General features: G+C 44.0%; 2 protein-coding genes across 2 annotated transcripts in view; one reads left to right on the top strand and one right to left on the bottom strand.

Moving 5' to 3' along the window:
- nhlrc2 (NHL repeat containing 2) overlaps positions 1-3,780 on the bottom strand; it is a 32,560-nt gene extending 28,780 nt beyond the window's left edge. The window contains exons 1-2 of the mRNA XM_061233157.1: positions 3,607-3,780; positions 2,937-3,089 (exon numbers count right to left, since the gene is read on the bottom strand). Of these exons, the coding sequence (XP_061089141.1) occupies positions 2,937-3,089; positions 3,607-3,772 (319 nt within the window). The 5' untranslated portion in view covers positions 3,773-3,780. The remainder of the gene's footprint in view (positions 1-2,936; positions 3,090-3,606) is intronic.
- A 296-nt stretch (positions 3,781-4,076) lies between these two features.
- Positions 4,077-18,242, top strand: dclre1a (DNA cross-link repair 1A (PSO2 homolog, S. cerevisiae)). Its single transcript, XM_061231437.1, has 9 exons — positions 4,077-4,879; positions 5,457-6,878; positions 8,402-8,535; positions 9,668-9,786; positions 10,418-10,561; positions 11,012-11,157; positions 13,446-13,600; positions 14,556-14,697; positions 17,397-18,242. Exons 1-9 carry the CDS (start codon positions 4,447-4,449, stop codon positions 17,582-17,584), a joined length of 2,883 nt encoding a protein of 960 aa, XP_061087421.1. The 5' UTR covers positions 4,077-4,446; the 3' UTR covers positions 17,585-18,242.

Here is an 18,242-nt window from a genome sequence, read left to right as displayed (position 1 = left end):
ACTTCCTATAATTTTATATCAGTCTTTCACATCGCTTTGGAGTAATTTTAGCCCACTCTTCTTAGCAGAGGTCCTGCAAAAGCATTTCTATGGGTTCATGTATTCATTCATGAGAAGTTTCTCAGCTTTTATACCATTTCGTTTCACCATGTAGAAATGATAGCACTTTTTATACAGTGCCCCCCCCCCAAATTTAAGAGCACCATAATGTTCGGGACAGATTCATGTTTTGTAATGAAAATAGTCATATTTAGCATATTTAGTCTTGCATATCCTTGGCATGCAATAACTGGTTCAAGGTATAATATGTAGTATAAATGTTTTATATAAGTACATTTTCGTTTTGATACCTTTCATCATAGGTACTTTTTAGGCAATAGCGAATACATGCATAATTACCTTAAAAAATATCTCTGGACTAGGCTGGTTTCCAGCATGACCCTCCCACCAAAAATTGAAGTGGTGCAAAGGAATTGATGCATTTTATGTATTTGACACAACACGAGAGATAGCCATAACCCGTAGACATTCAATGAATGAAACACTTGCAAACCGTTGCTCCCATTCATTTCGAATACAACAGACTAGCAACAGACACATCTCTAATCTGGCAACACTAATATGGAAGAAGGCCGCAGACTGCAGGCTGTAACAACTCACTAGCCTACTCAAGTTTGGGGAAGAATCGTTTGGTGAAGAAAAGTTGAAGTTTCATTACAAAGATACCCTGCTTCAAAAATCCGGATTACTGAGTTAGCTGGATAACTGCAGAGAAACCCTGAAACCTACCAAATCGGGAACGTGTTCTGTGTTCTACTCGCAGTTATCCAGTTAGCGTCAACTCAATAATCCAGCTTCGTGAGATCCGGCTGCCGGAACCTTTAACTCTGGCTCAGGCCATGAAAAGAAGTAAACCAAAGCAGTGATCGGAAGGTAAGTCTACCAAAACACAAAAGTGATCTTTGTCAGAAAAGAATAAGAATTAAAATTGGACATTTTTTGGATCGGTGGAAGAGTTGAAAAGAAGAGAAGAACATATGGATTGATGCAGATCAGTTAAACGCAGCCAGCCATCTTCAAACCATACCAAGCACTAGCTAGCCGAACCGTTACTGCTCGAGTTTAGATGTATAGCCAAGATGTATCTGCATATTGTTGCTGGTATGGTGCATACGCCCAACAACATTACTATCCGTCCAATGGGTTTATGTCAAAAATATTGGAAATAAAGTCAAACAAAGAGAAATTGGCAACAAACAAAAAAATTGCTTCATTTGATGATCTCAGTCTACATCAACTATATGTCATTCCATCACTTCCTGTTTCAGTAGAGTATAAAAATTAGATGAACAAGCACGCAAAATCCATTTGTCATCCAGCAGTATTGGAAAAGCTGAAGAACTGCCAATTCAGAAGAGACCGCCTGGGCACCAAAAAATACATAAACAGTTAAACATACCATCCAGCACTGTAAGGACCATAATTATAACATGGATTATAATTATAATACCATAATATGGAATAGTTGCAAACTTCCCAGGAAGAGGACGTTGTCCCCATGTACGGTGAGGAAGATGGGGAGGGAGACAAGAAAGAACCCAAAAATCATGTTTTAAGAATTGCATCGATTCTTAAACCATGGAATCCATGCATGTTTCGGAAAGTCTGAAAAGAACCATGGGGTCGGAAAGTCTGAAAAGAACCATAAAACACCATCTCCACACCAACAAATTATTTCAAAGGGTGGCATGAAGAAAGCCATCACTGAGCACAAGAAGCAAAACCAAGCTTCTGGAGTTTCCAAACCTCATTGGAATTATGAGTATGAATTAGTGCCATGGTCAGCCAAAATTGAAGTTTTTGGCCAGACACAATATCCACATGTTTGACAGAAAAAGAGGAATGTATACAAGGAGAAGGACCTCATACCCACTGTCAGATATGGTGTGGTGGTGGTGCATCATTGATATTTTGGGGATGTTTTGCTGCCAGTGGTCCATGGGCACTATTTATCAATGGCATAATGAATTCAGCTATGTACCAGGAAACACTGGCAGAAAATCTGGATGTCTCTGCTAGGAAGCTGAGACTTGGTCATAGGTAGATTTTCCAGCAGGACAATGACTCCAAACATAAATCAAAATATACAGAGAAATGGTTAAGTTAAAACAACATCCACATTCTCCATTGATCAATTCAGTCTCCAGACCTGTGGTCTGAACTGATGAGGGCAGGTCGATGGCAGGGGTGCCAATAATTGTGAAATCTGTTTTTTTGGGGGATTTTTCTTTTTTTTTCTTTTTAAATGTAAGACTTTGGTTGATTCCATTGAATGATTAGGCCTAATAAAGCACATTACTTTACACATTGGATATAAACAGTTATTGGGAATAATTATTATTCTTTTAGTTTATGGAACTTTTTGTGCATATTTATCAAGGCTGCCAATAATTATGGACCATACATTCCCAAACCATAACACCCCCACCACCAGATTTCACAGATGCGCTTTGGATCTTGGGCAGTTCCTTTTGGCCTCCAAACTTTGCTCTTGCCATCACTCTGATACTAATAGTCTATCTGGCTCTCATCTGCCCATAAGTCCTCTATCCATTGGACAGATGTTTGCCATTTTTCTTCATCATGGTGGAGATTCTTTGGTCATCAGCTGTAGAGCTCCTCCTTGGCCTAACAGGCTCATTGTGATTACTGAGCTCACCAGGCGTTCTTTTTAATGAGTCCAACCAGTTAATTTTGGTAAGGCTAAGGTTTGGCCCATGTCTGTTTTTTTTTTTTATGCCTGTACTAAGGAAGAGATTTCTGAGAATCAAAAACACTGTGTATGAAAACTGCTATTATTTCTACAAGAAGAGATCCTGCACTTTAACCAGATGTGAATCGTTTGATTTCAAATCTAAAACTATGGAGTACAGTACCTTTGACAGAGTGACGCTGTTCCAGCAGGTGGAGGTCAGGCAGCACGTGGATACAGTTGATACAACAGTAGGTGAAGAAGTCCAGCACCACCACTTTCCCCGAGAGCTCGCTCTCCAAGGACAGGGGGTGCTCCGTATTCAGCCATTCTAGACCTTAAAAATAGACCACAGTAAAGACCATGACCACTGCCCACTTGCACACAACGGTCACACCCCACTAGAGACCATAAACACAAACAACTCTAGAGGCAGTGCCACTAAGTTGCGCACTATATCGTTCACAGTCACAATAAAGCTTGGCCTTGTAACACTTGCATTAGACATAACGTTTTGTGTGTAGGATAGTACAGCAGCATTAGCTCGTACAGTCACTGCAAAAAAAACCCACCTGCTTCAAAAATGGCAATTTGCAATAATTAAAAATTACCTCAATTACAACTTGGCTACATTCCCGAATGGTGAGTTAGCGCTGTAACTTACTACATAAGACACGCCACAGGAAGATACCACGGGTAGGTTCAACTTGGCACAGAAATGACAAGGTAACAAGACATCAAACCAGACATCTAATTTCATGGACTAGTGCTAGCAGTTTAGCAGACTGAAGTGATAACATAAGCGAACTTCAACGTGTTCACTGCAGCAACGGCTCTCCTCTATGACAACATACCTTCTGCAAAGTCTGGAACCTTCAAATCCTCTTTTCTGTCATCCAGCTTTTTCAGGTATTCATGTACAATATTTTCTTTCTCTTGGTCAGACGTGGCGTCTTCCAGGGCGTAGTCCAGTTCACTCTGGATGGGAAATAAAGCTGTAAGACTGCTCTGGTCCGCCATCTTTTCAACCACAACACAACTGTACAGTAAAACTAACCCAATATTTGGACGTAACACATTCAACTCCCGTGGACGAATGGAATTCAGGCAAGCAGTCTCAATCGTTGGCATAATTTGACCTAAAAGCATAAGTCACATTTATATTGTATTATTATTATTATTATTTTGCAATACATCCGTGAGTTGGTTGGACCTACATTTAAAAATGAATACTAATATTAATGTTCGGAAACTGCTGACATTGATTTCAAAATAGCTATACCGTTATCTCGACGCATTACTGGCGGCAAGGCTGCCGTGTTAAACGCTAAGTAGCTGTATGTCTGGCTTCTAGCTAGCTAGCACGCTCATACTTTATATTTTTGTCTAGCTAAATGCGTAATTTGTATGACTGTGTGAATGTATGAATGTAGAACATGTTCTATTGTGCAATCTTTTGGCAACTTGTGGAATTCCGTTTTTAACGTTAACTAGCTAGCAAGCAACGAACTGGTAGCTAGTTTGTTACGAAAGTGCGGTTTCCTTTATTTTACAATTAAAATAACTTTTTGTTAACGTAGCTAGCTATTATAGCGAGATTCTGTATGCCCATGTTTGACAGTGCTAAGAACTGTCATTCATTTAGCTGTAAAGTAGAGAGTAATAGCTCATGCTAGCTATTAAAGTTGTTTCTAATGTCACAAAACGATTCAGAAAGTGACATTTGGGAATATAAATCTCTCAGGAAAGTAAAGAAACAAGATGCATTCGGACCAAAAAATAAACCTGTTACCGTTATCAACGGTAGCACGATATCGAACAAATCCTCTGGCAGAGGCAAGATAAAAAGTCAGGAAAAAACAAAAGGAGAAGCTGGATGTAAAACCGACGAGTTACCGAAAGCGCAAAGTCAACAGGAAAAATATTTGGGTGTTCTGACATCACCTACTTTGGACGCCACTGCAGTAGAATATGGAAATCGATCCAGAAATTCTGAGAAAGAACAGCCCCTTGCTGGCAGGGAGGAATTCTGTCCCGGCTGTCAAATGCCATTTTCTGTATTACTGGTACAGTCACAACGCTGGCACGTCTCAGAATGTCTGGATATGATTGGAGTAGACCGTGAAGGTAGGCTAACCATTGATCCTTATAATGCAGTTTATGGGAAAACTTGAGAACAGTGCTCTTCGCGTCGTCGGTTTTCGGCATTAGCGGGAGAACTTGCTTTAGTGTATTGTATTTTACATTTTACATCAGAGCTGATCACCGGTGGCTTTGGTTCCAGTAACCAGATGCAAATAATCATCATCGTGCTTCTATTCATAATAATAATAATAATAATAATAATAATAATAATAATAATAATAATCTATTATCCATGTGTACAGTTGGTTTGAAAGCAAAGATTCTGAATCCCAGCCCACTAGTGGAGTTAAGCATTCGCTTTTATCGTTTTAGTCATTTCATATATTTCCTGAAATTTGTTAACACAATAGGCCACATGTTTTGCTCACTATCATTTGCTTTTTAGTGGCCCTTTGTCTGCACTTTCAATTAGGCTGCCCCTATGTTAAATCTTATATGAAAACATTTCACTAAAACTAAAGGTCCTCCATCAGGTTTTGGTGTTGTTACTGCAAAATAAAGTTGTGTAAAATGTTTCCTTAAATGTTATTTTTCTCCTTTTGTTTTCACTCACATATAGAATGTCCTGATGGCTTTAAGTGTTCTTCAACTATTCCAAGCCACTACAGGAAGTACAGCCACTACCTGCTTGCTCACAGCCGCGCAACCAATGACAAGGCCAGCTTGAGCACTGATAGCTCACAGGAGATTGTGACCAATGACCTTACGCCCTCCAGTCAAAACCCCTCCTCCAGCCAAAGTCCCTCCCCCAGTCCATGTCAAGGAGGGCTAAGTCAAACATCAACCCCCGCAGGCACAAATGCCTTTATGTTGCTAAAATCTCCTTCTTCACGGGACATTAGGAAAAAGAAGGGCTGGTCCTCCATTGCCAAGCAGCAGAAATCCACAAGCTTAGAGCAGGGTGGTGGAGTTAAATTGCTACCTATGGAGACTGGCAGTGCATCTGGAACACTGCTGGAGGATTCAAAAAAGGCTGATCGCTGCTCATCTTCACAGTCGGTTGTGCCATCTTCCCTATCGTCTTCCACCAACAGTGATGAAATCTCTTACTCCCCCATTTCCACTCTGCCCACTCGTAAGTCTCCATCTCACAGCAGCATGACTGGTAGTGAAGAGGGTGCAGGGGGTGGGGATTCTGTAATGCTCTACAGCGACGTCCTAACCCAGGCTGAGATGGAGGGCATCCGCCAGTCGGGTAATAGAACTGCGGCAGTAAACTCTGACTCCATGGAGGCTTGTTTTACCTTGTCATCACCCTGTGGTGATGAGCTGAATGATGACTCAGCAGCTAGTACCTCGTTAGCGCTTCCTGACGAGGCGCTTAACGAGGACACCACACCTGCCCTCACTTGCTCCGTTAGTGGACTGAAACAGGAAAGTGCTGCAGTGGGCTGCAGCGACCACACCCGCCCGAACAACGGCAAGCTGCAGCTACGGTCCCCTCAGAGTTTGGTTTTAGAGAGGTTACGAGAGCAACTGTCCGGCGCAGCCTGTGCAGATCCCGAGGCGTCTTCAGGCCCCCCGAAAGAGGACGGAGCAGCGTGCGAGGCGATGCTCTCGGTGACGCTTGGCTCCCCCCGTCAAGCCCGGGCGAGTGTGACGCCCCGGAAGGCGAGGGGCAAGGCGGGTGGGTCGGCATCCTGCGGACTCAAGCAGACGGACATCGGGGTATTCTTTGGCCTCAAGCCCCTGAAGCTTGAGGCCGGGGACGCGGCGGAGGCCAAAGAGAACCTCGCTGGTTCAGCCCCGGTTCCCGGGGGTGACGCGGGGGCACGGGGGAAGGTCAACGGGCGGCAGAGGAAAAGGAAAGCCACCAGCTCAGCCAGCGAGCCCCCGGTCCTGGGAGCCACGAATGGCGACGCTAACCAGATCCCGCATGCTGGGCTGGGGGGGAGGGGAGCAGGGAGGAAGAGGTGGAGGAGAAGAACAGAGGATGGCTCTGAAACCGTTAGACGCTGTCCCTTTTACAAAAAAATCCCAGGTAGGCTATGTGTTCGAGTACACTGGCAGTTCCCTACCCTCTTCCTGGAGACCTTCAGTAAAGTAGGTTTTCATTTCAACCCTAATTTGGCACACCTGATTTGAGCAATTGGCATCTCCAAGAAGATTGCTAGCATTTGAATGAGGTGTAGGGAATAGGGTTGCAGGAACAGGGTTGGGAACTACAGCCCTAAACACTTATTGAAATTGGTGTGCCAATGCTGTTTCTTGATTCTAGTCCAATGGGTCATGGTATGTGCTAGTTCTTGCCGAGGCGAAAGTTCAAGTTTAATCTTTGAATTGAATCCTGATCTGTGTATCACATCATTTAACCAGTATTTGGTTGAATTGTATGTAAGTATAGTGCACCATGATGTAGCTCTTTAATAATTAAGTATTCTGTCAGGGGATCTGGGGCCTTCTCATGTATTGTGGTATTTGTCCCAGCTTTGTAAGTTCTTCTGTAATTTACTTACTCACAAATGTAACCCCTTTCTAAAGAATCATTGCCACTCAGTGCCAAAAGACATGTTATTTTGTGGTCTGAGAACTGGTCTGACCGATTAAATGTCCTTTAATGAATATGCACCTTCCTCAGAGCCATATATAGCTATTCTTCACCTTGGAAGGTACATCATTCCTTATTAGACATCTGGTGTCTAAGAAGAAATATCAGCTCATTACATGGGAATTGCAGTTATGATTGGAATGAGAACCAGCATGCTCAGGGAGACCTCAGGGTAGCGGAACCCTGGATTAGCACGTTGTCATGATCAAAAAAACTGATTTCGCTAATGAGTTTCTACTGGCTGTAGATTCAGAATATGCTGCTGAGAGTCCATCTAATTTAAGATGCTGATGGAAATCGGTGTGATTCACTCTCCTGGGCCTTGTTCCAAAAGGCATATGCTCGCTGCTTAGAACGTCAAATGGATACAAAAATATGTGGTGGCTGTAGTGCCCTTTCAAAACTCCACATAATGGAGTGTAGAATACATTTTGGAAGATTGCTGAAGGTGTGGCGCTTGGTTGTGTGGTTGTGGTTTTTAACAGCGGTTGTATGACCCTGCTTTCATGTGGTGTTGAATTTACAGTCGAGATAAGTTTCCCGCCTGAAAGGACCACATGAACACCTTGAACATGAACTGTCAGAAAGTCAGTGAAATCGGGATTCTAAGTTGGTGAACAAAACGCAAATTCCTGTGTGAACTCTTAAGAAATTTCATATGATAAAGCCATAAGTGAATCACAGCTATGATTTAAAACAGAAATTCTTTGATGTAATACTGTAGCATTCAATTCCCTGAGGTATTTGCATTCTTAACCACCTGAAATAGCCAGAGGTTGTTTGATGTAACTAGCTAGTTGGTTTCTGGCTAGCAGCCACACACTGTCATGAAGCGCAAGCAAGGCAGATGGCGGAGTTGTGACATACTCCTGACTCTGAGAAAACCAACGACCTGATCTCACTTGGAAGCAGTGATTGCGGCCATTTCCTGAGAGACTGGGTTGTGACTCCTGCAGGTACACCATTTGCTGTGGACGCCTTCCAGTATGGAGCTATAGAGGGCATCAGTGCTTACTTCCTCACCCACTTCCACTCTGACCACTACAACGGCCTGAGGAAGAGCTCCAGCCTGCCCATCTACTGCAACAGAGTAAGGCTGCTTTTTCAGGAGTAGTCATGTAGTGGAGTATTTATATATTTAAAAATGATCAAATTAAGTGTGAGTTTGGGGCTGCTGCAGTGTCAGCGTCCTGAAACAGAAGGTTAAGTTTACACAAAAAACTGCGTCATCTCCCATGTGAGCCCAAAGATCAGCCCTTTCTCCTTGAACAGTGGTCTCACTCAGTGCCGTGTGTATACTGGTTTTTATTCCAGCCTCAGAGCTTGATTAATTGGTTCAATTATTTGCTGAATTAGGGCTGTTTGCAAATATTGTATATAGTCTAATGTATTTGTGTTGTCTAAACTGTTGCTTATATTCTGTGCTTTAAAGCAGTTAAATGCATGTGGCTGAATGAGTAATTGGAATCAATTGATGCTTTGACTTATGGTAGAACCTATGCACTTGTAAGGCGCTTTGGATTAAAAGCGTCTGCCAAATGACTAAAATGTAAAAATGTAAATGTAAATTAAGGCAGCCGAATTGGTTGGAATGAAAACACAGAGTTTGAGACCACTGCCCTTGAAGCTTCTGATGCTATGGTTCTGTTAGCGTATCCTAAGGCCTCTGGTGAACTGAACCGCTCCAAACAGACCCATATTTGTTCGTGTGAGTGCAGTAAATCTCACCTTTATCTCTGAAGCAGGCTGGACTGCCTAAGGGAGGGTTGGATGGGGACCCTTGTTAGCTTTGGCTCGGTGAAACCGCCATTGAACAGGAGCACCAGGCTGTGGTAGAGCCGGGCAGGGTGGAGAATTAGAATCCAGAGACCGCCTGGATCCACAGGTCTGAGACGGAGACTAATGTACCTTGGAAATAAAATGTATTTCTAAGTGCTGAAAATTGTTTTCAGCATCTTTTACATTTTTTTATGAAGTTCCCTTCCAGCTTTTTGTAGTGTTAACTATGAAGTTGGTCAAAACACCCTATTGAATAAGCAATTATTTAATTTTTGCTGTGCCTGAGAATTCCGGTTTCTTTTTGAGATGGGGGTTTTTGTGCCGCAGTAGATAACATTATTACCCAATCAGCCTCCCTAGCCATTCCGTCCTGCCGAGGCTTACCTGTTGTCTTTGATCTGGGGGTGTGTGCCTGTGATTGACGGGTGTCCATGGTATTTCAGATCACAGGAAACCTGGTGAAGAGCAAGCTGAGGGTGGAGGAGCAGTACATCCACATCCTGCCCATGAACACGGAGTGCACTGTGGAGGGTGTCCGGGTCACCCTGCTGGAGGCCAACCAGTGAGTATCAGTCCCACCGCCTATATGCCAGTATACCCCAACCAGTATGAATCCTGCTAGTGACCTCAACCAGTATGAATCCTGCTAGTGACCCCAACCAGTATGAATCCTGCTAGTGACCCCAACCAGTATAAATCCTGCTAGTGACCCCAACCAGTATGAATCCTGCTAGTGACCCCAACCAGTATGAATCCTGCTAGTGACCCCAACCAGTATGAATCCTGCTAGTGACCCCAACCAGTATGAATCCTGCTAGTGACCCCAACCAGTATGAATCCTGCTAGTGACCTCAACCAGTATGAATCCTGTTAGTGACCGCAACCAGTATGAATCTTGTAAGCGATCCCAACCAGTATGAATCCCACCAGAACCTCTGACTGGTAGCAATCATGCCAACACCCTACATCTGTGAAAATCGGTCATACTAACACCAGTGACCAGTGATGATCAGTACAGGCCAATATTGGGCACATTGATCTGCAACCTCTGGCTGTAGTGTGAATGTGCAGTAGAAGCATTGTCTGGCTCATCAGACTAATTGTCACTTATTTGACAGAGATAGAGGAGCAGTTTGGTATTGGCGTCCGTAATGATGATGTTTCCATCTTTACTGTCTTCCACTCTTCCCCAGTTGTCCCGGGGCTGCGATGCTCCTGTTCCTTCTCCCGGACGGTCAGACGGTTTTGCACACGGGTGACTTCAGGGCCGACCCGTCCATGGAGAGCTACCCGGAGCTGCTGGCCTGCAGAGTGCAGACACTGTACCTGGACACCACGTGAGTCTGACCCGGGTCGGGGCGGCCTGTAGCGTAGTGGTTAAGATGCATGACTGGACCTGCAAGGTCGGTGGTTCTATCCCCAGTGTAGCCACGATAAGATCTACACAGCTGTTGGGCCCTTGATCCCTTAACCCCACCTTGCTCCAGGGGAGGTTTGTCTCCTGCTTAGTCTAATCAACTGTACATCGCTTTGGATAAATGCGTCAAACAAATAACATGTAAATTAATGTAATGTAATGATCCTCAGAGCTACGCCACCTGCTGGTTATCTGACCCTGACCCTGACCCTGACCCTGACCCAGCCCCAATCCGGTCATGTGACCCTTCCTATACCCAGAGCCCTGCCTCCATCTGGTCATGTGACCCCTGTCCCCTAACCTGAGCCCCAGAATGACCCCTCCGTGTAAGTGTTGACTTTAAAATAATTATTTTTTACTACCCTCATAGGTACTGTAGCCCTGAGTACACCTTCCCCACCCAACAGGAGGCCATCACCTTGGCCGTGAACAGGGCATTTGAGCACGTTGCCCTTAACCCCCGTACACTGGTGGTGTGTGGCACCTACTCTGTAGGGAAGGAGAAGGTCTTCCTGGGTGAGTGTGTGTGGGGTTAGGTGGGGTTGAACAATTTTCAAGTTGGGTTATAATGTCAACACCATCTCCAAAATATGCGGTTTTGGATATGTGAGTCATTGCCGCGATATCATTGTCTGAAGCAGCATGACGTGGTTTTGGACAACTAATTCCTGGTTCCCACCTTCCCTATACCTGGGAGTCATGTGTGAAGACAGTCTTGCCAATCAGTAACACTAATTACCCGGGAGAAAAGAGAACTATGGCTATATTTGGATTCAGGGGCCAAAGTTTGAAATGTGCATTCAAATGCAAGCATATACTTCACAACCTCTCTGCGCATACAAATATGAGTACATGTATGACTACATACAAAACTGGTTAATTTTTTATAGTTGAAACAAATTTATTTTTGGACAAGCTACTATGGGTTTCTTTCTCCTAAATTCTGTTTTAACATATGGTATTTCATTACCATTTCACTATCAATAAAAATATTTTCTGTTCTCATTTTAAATCAGATTTTCCTTCTTTTTTTCTTCTTTTTTTTAAACATTATTGTAGCCTATGGGGGGGGGGGGTATATTATTATTGGCCTCCGCTTACCCTGGGCTTTTGAACTTGTCTGACTATGGACAACCTCGCAAGATGGACTTTATGTTCATCTGAGTTGCCAGAGTTGGGGTCTCTATCCAGTTAATTTTGGAACAGAACCCGTTTAGTTTTGGTAATGGTGAATTTGTTTAGTCTGTGTGCAAAGAACAAATCTCATAAAAGCTTTATTTTTTAAAAAGTCATCGAGAATTAGGAAAGCTATAAAATTTGGGTACTCAAATCTTCCTTTTGAGGCCAGCTGTACAACAGTGTTCCACTATTCACTCTGATCAAGCAGGCAGGACCGGGGCGTGAACCAACTGCAATCGCATTGAACCAAACTCTGATACCTTAATCGTGTGCCACCATGACACCTCAGGAGGCCCCCATGTGGGTCTTTTTTGGCATCAGAGCATGTACTTAACAGGAAGGGATGAATAGGATTGTTTTTCTTTTTTTTCTTTTTATTCTGTGCAGCTCAGAAAATATTATTTTCCCGGTGTGTAATTAGCTCAGTGTGAAGACATTGTTTTATTTAAAAGTACCAACCAAAATGGTATGCCAGGGTAAATTTTGTAATGGGGAAATTAGCTTTTTGGCACCAGGGGCTTAAACTGCGATACCTCTGGTAACCACTGGGGTTTGTACGCTTCTAGAACAGTGGTTCCCAAACTTGGTCCTGTGTTGGCTGGTTTTTGTTCCTACCACAAATGCAATCCCAGAACCTTAACAAACTGTTAATGTTTTCTATGCTTTTCATGTTCAGAGGGATTATTTACCCTCTTAAAACACATTTTCACAGACATAGCTATGCATGGTATGAATAATAAAACCATGTTTTGATTGTGCTATATTGGAAACAAATGCATAAAGATGCATAAATCAAATGTTAGACAGGTTAATCAATGGGCTCCTAATTAGGTTACTGAACACATCTTTAATTTTTTTCACAAATTTATCAACACAATGCAGGTTTGGCTTGTCATCACTTGCTTTGTTTTTGAATTTATCTTCCACGTTGTTAGTTTTAGTGGCCTGGTGTCCACAATTTCACCAATTGGGAGCCTCAGTCTTTATCTGTTTGATCTGTTAAATATGTTTTATGTAATAACTTGCAACGTAGCATAATAAACACAATATGGCCATGTGTGACATAATGTAGTTTAAGAGGGTAAATAATCCCTTGAAACAACAATAGCACATAATTAAGAAATTAACAGTTTGTTAAAGTTCTGGGATTGGAACAAAAACCAGCATAAACGTTTGGTGCTGTTCCAGGGGAATGTTAATCCCTTGGCCCCTGGGGTGGGAAGTTGGCACTGTGCTGCCCCTTAGAGGTGACTGAACCCAGGAATCCAACCTCGGTATTGGGGAGCTGTTTGCTTCTTCTAATGCAGGGGTGCACAGCTCCGGTCCTGAAGGGCCGTTCTTCGTGCTGGTTTTCGTTCCAACCAATTACTTTCATTTGAGTTTTCTGACAGCTCTATATATTACACTGGTTCACTCCTGTACTGGATCACAGTGAAATCTTGAGGATACACCTGCAGTATGTGACTGTAGCTGGTGCTGATGCAAATGACCAAGATTCAGTATAATTGAGCAAATTAAATACAGATGTTTCCACAAAATCTTGAAACTGATCGGTCCTTGTTGTGCACCCCTGCTGTAATGTAATGTAATGTCTGACTACCTCCCACCCATGTGTGTGACCATAGCCATTGCAGAGGTGCTGGGGTGCAAAGTGAGCCTTTCCCGGGACAAACACGGTACCATGTGCTGCCTGGAGTCAGAGCGGATCTGCCAGCTCATCACCACCGACTGGAAGGCAGCCCAAGTCCACGTCCTTCCCATGATGCAGGTCAACTTCAAGGTGGGCGGCTCCAGAGCCGGAACCAGGCCCGAGTCTGATTGGATTCATGAGCGTTACCTCACTGTGAAAGCTGGGGGAGTGGATGAGTACCTATGTTTGTAAAATCTCCAGAGCTGGTCGTTCTCATCTCCCTCTCCAGAAAGGTGCTAACCTTTTCTTCCAGAGCTAATTGATCACGAGTACTAGAAAATGTGGGTAGTGGAGCTCTCCTGCTTAACCCATGGAGGAGCACCAGGTTATTTTACGCAGGGCGATCCAGGTTTTTCTAAGTGCCACTTGGGTTTGTTAAAATGGTGGTAGCTTCTTGCTTGTCCTGAGTTTCTGGCTTCTAAGTCAGCGCTACTCAACTCCACGTGCTGTGTCTGCAGGCATTTGCTTCAACAGTGCGCTAAACCACCTCATTTCAGTAATTAGCTTATCTGAACCTAGCAGGTAAAATAATTAGTGAAATCAGGTGGTGTAGCGTAGCGTAGCGTACCTAATGGGCAAATACCTGCAGACACTGCAGCCTGCAGGACAAGGAGTTGTGTAGCGCTGCTCTAAGTGATCGCTTTCCTGCTGATGTTAACAGATGAGTTTAGAGCTGATGTTAAGAGCCTCTTACAGATTCTGGTTTCCTGTTGTCCACAGCACTTAGCCTGAGTATTTAACATGGTATAACAGAGTCCAAATGACCCCTCTGGTCTGTTCATTAAAACATTGATTTGTTTTCTGTCACAAACGGAAGCAGTGATTGCTCCAGTTACAAGCAGTTGCAGGGATATTTGTTTGGATTATCTCTGAGTAGCCTTGACAACTTCTTCCATTTATAGTTTGAATTGGACTATGGATTTTAGTCTCTTTTTTAATTTTTTTTATTTTAATGTTCATGAGGAGTATGGCCTTATTATATTTGCTTGTTTCTTGTTTTTTTTATCTTGTGTTTATTCACCTCTTACCTTTTGTTGTACATCAGAATTTGGAGGCTCACTTGAGCAAATACTCAGCAAAGTATGACCAAGTCCTGGCCTTCAAGCCCACGGGCTGGACGTATTCCAGCCAGACCGAAGTCGTGCAGGACATTCAGCCAGACATCCGAGGAAACATCAGTATCTATGGTATGTGTGTGTGGTGGTGGGGAGTTTAGGAGTATCTGCGACAGGGCTGTAAAGCCCAAGTTCTGAAGACAGGTATACGTGGTTTCCTTTCAAGCAGCAGCCAGTGGTGGAAAGCCCAGGGGCCAGAAAGTTATTTCCTGCCATGCAGTTCTTCCACCCATGAACTTCCACCCAGCTGGGGGGAGGGGGACTTCTACTTTCTGAACTAGGATTGCCCACCTCTGCTTAAGGTCTTGAGAACCTGCTGTGTGGATTCTTCAGCCAAGCTACAGCAAAATGCTGAAACAGGAGCAGCTCTCCAGGACTGGAGGCTTATAATGTATGTCTTAGGATGGAACTACGAGCATCCTGTGGAATATTTGTGTGTGATATGTTGGGGGAAGATGAGTCTATGATAAGTAGATGGCGATTGAGAAATGTTGGCATATATGACTAGCGTGACAGTACTAGGCTTTCTATTCTCAGATTATTGACTAAATTGGGAAGGTAGTTCCTGAAGATGATCTCCAGAGATCGGACACAGGCCCGAGACATGTTGAGTTTGAATCCTTGGTTCGGCACAGACACCGTGTCCTTGAGCAAGGTCCTCTATCTGAACCGCTCCTGCAAATGTCCAGCTGTGTCAATATAAGCCTTGTTGGAGAAAGTCCAGGGACCAGAAAGTCCTGGCACGTGTTTCTTCCACCCATGAACTCAGCCAGCTAATTTCTCTAATTGGGCCTACCTCCTGGCTGAATAACTGTGCGGGCAAATACCGGATATTGGAATAAAATACGGGAGAGGACTTGTACGGACTTGTTAAATACGGGAGAGGACTTGTGCTTTCCGACCCTGGGGTTTCCACCTTAGCATATTGCACAATACCATTACAGTACATCCTGCAAAATGTGCAGAGTTGTCCTTGTAAAATTTCTCTGCTTTTAAGAATTTATTGGAAGATGAATAAACCAATATGGAACCCTGTAGAATAAGTGCCTGCCCAGCCCCCTGTTGCCCGGAGAGATGTTTGTTTCCTCATACCAAGCACTTTCTCCTTCTGACACCCCAGACCTTTTGTACAAAGCGCATATTGTGTTCCGCCGATGTTTTACGGCAACTCGAGACAACGGGCTTCCTGTAAAAATAAGTAAGACACGGGGAAAAATGCTGAATATTTTAATGCAAACCGAAATTAGCCCCAGTGCCGCAGAATCAGCAAAGATCTTTAGCATAAGATCCTTGTCCGGCAAAACATGACTGCGCACATTGCTGAGAGGGTGGGTTCTATTACCCCAGTGTCAGCAGCTGGCTCCACAGTCGGCACCCTCGCCAGGGAAATGCTTCTCATTTTACCTGGGTTCCGGCTCACCTTTACCTGTCATCTTAAAGGTACAATAGCTAAGATTTTAGTGTTAAAACATTGTTACAAGACCATTGTAAATCTCTTCCTATCATTGGAAAAAGGCTCGCTGATATGTTGACTCACCCTCTGCCTGTGTTTAGAGTCCTTAAATTCGGGTTTCAAAATATACAGTTGACGGGCCGACACTCACAGAAGGGGGAGGGATAAACAGTGTTGTGGTTTGTGGGTGTTTGTTGCTGCAATTCCTCTATTGACCATTAGAAGTCTGAAATTATCTATTGTACCAGGGCTGCCCAGTCACGTTCCTGGAGGTCCACTGTCCTGCAGGTTTTCATTTCAACCCTAACTTGGCATGCTTGATTCTACTAATTGGCAGCTCAACAAGATCTCAGGCTCCCTATCCCTCAAATCACGGTCCTCAAAGGCCAAGAACTGCTGGTTTTCCACCCTCCCTTTACCTGGGAGTCAGGTGTGACAGTCTGGACAATCAGTAGCACTAATTGTTCAGTTATTCGAGGGTCATATCCCTGCTCTAGCTGTGGAATGGAGTATGCCTTATTAGGGTTTGAGTGAAAGCCCTCAGGATGTTAGATGTCCCGGAACAGGAAAAATTAGTTTTAACCATTTGTTTTCTGCCATCAGCATCCTGAAAAAAGCAACCATTTAGTATTTTGCATATGAAGGAAGCTTGCCTGTTCACTCTACTGCTGGTTTTAAGGGAAATGCCAGGTTCTCCACTTTTCTTTCCCCTCTGTTCTTATAGTTTCCTCGTGTTATGACTTTGTTCGTGCTCAGTTTGACATGGACTTTTTCAGATGTTTTCTTTTGTTTTAAGGCTTTTATAAGACCGGCTGATGTGTTTTCATCACTTAAGATAAACTAGGGTAAGGTTGCTATGAATTATTCATGAGCCTTCCAAACTCATCCAATGAAAGAATGCTTGCACAGAGCAGCGGTTGCTATGAGGTAGCACTTCTTATATAGGTTGCGAAGGCAGTTCAGTTCCGTTTTGGTTTGTCCCTCGTCTGTCCTCCCATGCCAACCACTTACTGCACGTCACACATTTCATCACAAGATGGCGCTTCCGAGGGAAGAGAGCAAGGAAAGGGAAAGTGTTGGTGCAGGGGTGTCAAACTCCAGTCCTGGAAGGCTGCAGTGTCTTCTGGTTTTCGGCACGAGTGATTAATTTAAGTCTCATTGGCTAAAGAGTCCACACACCTTGTTCTCAAGGCCTTAATTGGCTGCTGATTGAAAGGAAACCTGCACTCCCGTAGATACCGAGGCCCTCCTGGACTGGAGTTAGTGGTTCCGAACGCAGCCTCGCTTAGTTACGCTCGTGCTCTCCTTCCTGTCTCAGGCATCCCCTACAGCGAGCACAGCAGCTACCTGGAGATGAAGCGCTTTGTCCAGTGGCTGCGGCCTCTGAAGATCATCCCCACGGTCAACGTCGGCAGCTGGGAAAGCCGCAAGGCCATGGAGAGGCTGTTCAGCGAGTGGCGCGCAGAGATCGCCGACAGACCGGCTAATGGCCCCGCGGCAAAATGAGCCTGACCAGAGACCAAGCCGCCTCTCACCCGGGAACCCTCCTATCCCTGCACCCCCAGGGATCCATTTGGGAAGACATCCCTGCTGTAAAATTTTCAGCTTGAAAATTGAGCTGGTCAAGCTGGTCTAGCTGGGTATGAGCTTGTCAACCAGCTAGTGCTGGTAGCTTGTCTGAGCTGACCAGCTGCCAACTGTTTCAAAGCCTAGCTTAAGCTGGTCAAACCATGTCAAGCTAGGAGCTGGTCTGAACTGGTCAACCAGCTGTTTCATAACCTAGCTTGAGCTGTTTTTTTTCAGCAGGGATGTCCACAGCCTGGTCCCTTACGGGGATGAGATGAAGGAACAGCTGGCTCGATGATGATGAGATTATGATGATTCAATGATGAACTGTGGCCACATGTAGCTAGCTAGGCGTACGCTTCGCCGTTCAGACTCTTGAGTCCATTTCATTCCACAAGCCCAGCCTGCTGCTTTCAAAAAATAAAAATGCTGCTTTTAAATGTTAAAAATGAATGTTAGTCCTGTAATATTAGTTATCTTCTGTCAGAAATGCACTAATTACAGCAATGCAATAGTATTACCCTACTAGTATTACTGCATTCTCATGAATGGTTTATATGTTTCAATTTTAAATAAAAATAAATATTTACTGATCCTG

The sequence above is a fragment of the Conger conger genome, chromosome 2 (genome assembly GCF_963514075.1).
Source record: "Conger conger chromosome 2, fConCon1.1, whole genome shotgun sequence".
Lineage (NCBI taxonomy): Eukaryota > Metazoa > Chordata > Actinopteri > Anguilliformes > Congridae > Conger > Conger conger.
This window is presented reverse-complemented; position numbering and strand designations above follow the sequence as displayed.

Excerpts from the sequence above, each read along its gene's own strand:
- dclre1a (XM_061231437.1), top strand. The coding sequence starts at position 4,447 with ATGTCACAAAACGATTCAGAAAGTGACATTTGGGAATATAAATCTCTC. Across the intron at positions 13,601-14,555 it reads TGATGCAGGTCAACTTCAAG|AATTTGGAGGCTCACTTGAG; the intron begins GTGGGCGGCTCC and ends GTTGTACATCAG. Across the intron at positions 14,698-17,396 it reads AGGAAACATCAGTATCTATG|GCATCCCCTACAGCGAGCAC; the intron begins GTATGTGTGTGT and ends TTCCTGTCTCAG.